The 4,259-nt window shown below is 36.2% G+C and overlaps 1 protein-coding gene across 5 annotated transcripts in view; it reads right to left on the minus strand.

Moving 5' to 3' along the window:
- PDE5A (phosphodiesterase 5A) overlaps positions 1-4,259 on the minus strand; it is a 174,114-nt gene that overhangs the window by 129,144 nt on the left and 40,711 nt on the right. For all 5 annotated transcript variants that reach the window (XM_023741104.1, XM_023741106.1, XM_004386810.1 and 2 more), the window contains exon 3: positions 2,784-2,873. In XM_023741104.1, coding sequence (XP_023596872.1) covers positions 2,784-2,873 — 90 coding nt within the window. The remainder of the gene's footprint in view (positions 1-2,783; positions 2,874-4,259) is intronic.

Here is a 4,259-nt window from a genome sequence, read left to right on the forward strand (position 1 = left end):
ACTGTATTCAGGAAAGTTCTTAGCTTTGGTTTAGTCCAGTTGTGCTGACTTCCCCTGTAGTGTGTGCTGTCCTTCCCTTCACCTAAGATAATTCTTATCTGCTATCTAGTTAGTAAATAACCCTCACCCTCCCTCCCCACCCTCGTAACCATCAAAGAATGTTGTCTTCCGTGTTTAAACCTTTTCTTGAGTTCTTATAATAGTAGTCTTATACAATATTTGCCCTTCTGTGACTGACTAAATTCACTCAGCATAATGACCTCCAGCTTCCTCTAAGTTATGTTTCACAGCTACATCGTTGTTCTTTACCGTTGCATTGTATTCCATTGTGTGGCTATACCATAATTTGTTTATCCATTCGACAGACATACTTTTTATTTGCTATATCTGGTAACCCTATTTATAAAACTCTGGCATCATTAGTCCATCAAAGTCCACGCATGGTCTTTTCAGTTTTATTTATTCATTCACATAATTAGTTAATTAACTAATTAAGTAACTACTTAATTAATTAACCTCATATTCATGTCTTAGTTGCAAGTATTTTTAGTAACTGCTGCTGGAGCTACCTGCTTAAGAAACCATCTAGCAGCTGGAAGGCACCTATATAGGGCTTTGTTAATCAAATTGTAGTCTGCAAGACCAGCAACATCAGCATGAGAAAAGACTCTCAGGTCCCACCTTCCAAAAAAAACCAAACCAGTTGCCTTTGAGTTGATTCCAAAGCATTTTGTGACCCTATACGACCAAGTAGAACTGCTCCATAGGATTTCCAAGGAGTGGCTAGTGGATTTGAACTGCCGACCTCTCACACCCCAAGTGATAATCATACAGAATCTGCATTTTAGCAAGATCCTCAGGCGATGCATATGCACATTAATGTTTTAGAAGGCTGATTTAGGAATATCCCCAGGAGTGGTCTACAGGATGGATTGAAGGGAAATTGGTGCAGGCAGCAGGAATGAAAAAAAAGGAAATGAAATGAGAAGCACTGTGAAAGAAAACAATCAATGGGACTTGATAACAAACTGGATGAAGAAGGGAAAAGAAAGATGTCAGAATTAGAATATAATTCAAAAAGAATCATCAAAGTATTTCTAATATCTTTGTAAGTAACTCTCAACCTTGGCTGAATATTATTAATCATGTAGGAGCTTTAAAAAATACTGATGCCTGGGCCTCAAGCCCAGAGATCCTGATTTAATTGACCGAAGGTGAATTCTGGGCAGTAAGAGTTTTAAATGCTTCCCAGGTGACTCTAATATGCAGCCAAGGTTAAAAACCACTGATAAGGATCATTCAGTGTTTTCACTTGGAGTAGTGATTCTCAACCCTGGCTAGAAATACTTGGGGAGCTTTGGAAATATATCACTATCAGATCCTGCCCTAGAGATTCTGATTTAATTGATGATTTTTTAGAAGTGATTTAGGAAATAATATTAGAGTTATTATTCCCTCTCCTCTATCATAGAGAATGTGACCGAGCTGGAGCTGGGCTCACAACTGCTCACAAGGACTCACAAGGACACATCAACTGGGCCCTAAAGTACAAAGACAATAGCAAAGATAATCTTGGAAAACATCTTTTAGGGAAACTGTCACATAAAGCCCATCAAACACAACACAAAAGACTTTCCACTCTTATCTTTTCTATTAGCATTTAGTGAATAGAAATTTGTTGGACCAATGAAGACCCTCCAACTCTCATTACTGAAACCTGTACCAATGATTGTTAAGAAAGATAATTCAAAATGTAGGATCGCAGTTTCTAGCCAATCTGTGAAAAGGTGAAACTTTCAATGGTTCTGCCCATTTGTAATGTTAATGTATACTGATGGCTCTGAAATATTCTTTGGACTTGGGCAAACATGGCTGTGGCAGCATGCTTGCCCATTTTCCCATTCTTGCCTATTCTGTAATATTCTTTGGTCTTGGGCAGACAAGGCTGTAGCAGCATGCTTGTCCATTTTCCTACTTTTGTCTATTCTGTGATATTTCCTTAGACTCGGGCAGACATGCCTCTAGCAGCATAGTTGTCCGCTTCCCACTTCTGCCCCTTTCTGAATATATGCTGAATAAAACTTTCTTTTTGCTTTACTAAACTTTGTGATGTTTTTTCCCCTACAACAGAAGGTTCCCAATTGATTGTAGTGGGTAGCTAGGACAGAATGTTCACTTGAAATGTGCAGTTTAATTCAAAATTTATTAACTATCTTTTTTCAAATGAGTACAAACGGAAGAGGAAATTCAGTGCTGACAAAATTCAAATCTTCTAGTTAAGTAAAATATTAACCAACATATTTTCATTTGCTTGTCATAATTTCACAACAAAATTTACACAATTACTTGGAATTAGCTACAATTTCAGTTATTTCAAAACCTCATTTTGAATCCAGATGTATCAGCTGATGACCACTGCAACTGAATGAGCATTTACAAAATGAGTATTATTTAAACACTCACCTAAAATATAATATGAAGTAAATTGATTCCAACCACAACTATAATTATATATCTTAAGATAGAATAAGGCTTTCTGGGGGAGGGGAGAAAGACATGTCTGAAATTTAACTCTAAACAAAGACTTTAGTAAAGTCTCTACCAGGCTTGAACCCTATAACTAAAGCCTAAATAAAAAATATCAAGCAGAATATTTAAGTACTTTATAGTTAACTTACTGGTACAGTATCATTTCAAATGCATGCAAAGTAAAAAAAGAAGAAAAATTTTCAAAAAGAAAAGTATTTCCAAATAACCTTTTATAAAATAGGAAATTGGCTTACCTCTTCCCTATGATTCTTAATAGGCATACAGAGAATACTTTGTGTCTTGTAGCCTGTAATTTGGTCGACTTCTGCATTGAACCGAGGGTCCTAGTAAGTAAAAAGAAATTCAGTTTAATGACTGACCTGTTCCAACACTGATATGATTTTTCTGATTTATTAGAGATACCTAACCTTCGACTTACCTTGTTACTCTGAGTAACAATTTCATCATTGTGAAAGGCATCAAATCATGTAAGTATATATTAGTTTTTTTAATTTTTAAATTTTATTAATAAGAAACTTACATTACTGAGAGTAGTTTCTGATCAGCACGAATCAACCATAGTTACTGTATTGAGTTAATACAATTTTTTTCTAAAGTATAGAAACTTAATATTTTAGTTATCCTTTGAAACCTTCTCATGAGTAAGAGTTTGATTTCTACTAGGCCTTTAGAAATTCAGAAAAAGCTCATGGCTGTCTCATTGCTACCTTCAAAGATAATTCAGGAGTCCCAGCTTAAGCATCAATGCTTTCTATCTGTTTTTTTTCCACATTACCTAATAATCCAGCTTGCTTGAAAAAAAAAAAATCAATAGTATATTATTGATTGATTTAGCCATTCATTTACTTATTTAGCAAATATTTATTGAAGTCTCACCTCGAGCCTAGTTTACATTAGTAAACAAATTGGATAATGCCCTTGCCCTGGTGAAGTTTGTATTCTAATTGAGGACAGACTGTCAAAAAATAAACTGATATTGCGTATAATGTCAGGTCATAAATATGTGCTTTGGACTTAAAACAAAGTAAGAAAAGGGGAAGGGGAAAGAGGACAACTTGGTTGAGGGGGTGGGCTGCTGTATAGGAGAGGGTGGAAAGGGATGGTCTCTCTGAAGAGGTTATTTCTGATCAGTGACTTGAGGGAATGAGCCATGTGAACATGTGAGGGAAGAATGTTCCAGATAGAGTGAACAAGGACAAAGGCCCTGAGACAGGAGTGTGCTTGGTTTGAGAGTCAACAAAGAAGCCAGAGCGGCAGAGCAGAGTGAGCAAGGGGGAGAGTGGTAAGAGATGATGTTGGTGAGATAGACAGGAGCTAGAGCATGAATGATCTTGTAAGGAGTCTATTCTACAAGCTGAGGTGCCATTGAAGGTTTTTTAGGTTTGGCGACTAGAAGTGATATAATCTGAGTTATGTTTTAAAAGCCTCTCTCTGACTGCTGTGTGGAGAATTGATTTTTTTTTTTAATTGTACTTTAGGTGAAGGTTTACAGAGCAAATAGTTTCTCATTAAACAGTCAGCACACATATTGTTTTATGACATTGGTTAACAACCCCACAACATGTCAACACTCTCCCTTCTTGATCTTTTTTTTGGTGGAAATATACAAAGCCAAAGATACACCATTTCAAAAATTTCTACATGCACAGTTCAGTGACATCGATTACATTCTTCCAGTTGTGCTGCTATTCTCACTTTAGATGAAGGTT

The sequence above is a fragment of the Trichechus manatus genome, unplaced genomic scaffold (genome assembly GCF_000243295.1).
Source record: "Trichechus manatus latirostris isolate Lorelei unplaced genomic scaffold, TriManLat1.0 scaffold00171, whole genome shotgun sequence".
In the NCBI taxonomy this organism is placed as follows: Eukaryota; Metazoa; Chordata; class Mammalia; order Sirenia; family Trichechidae; genus Trichechus; species Trichechus manatus.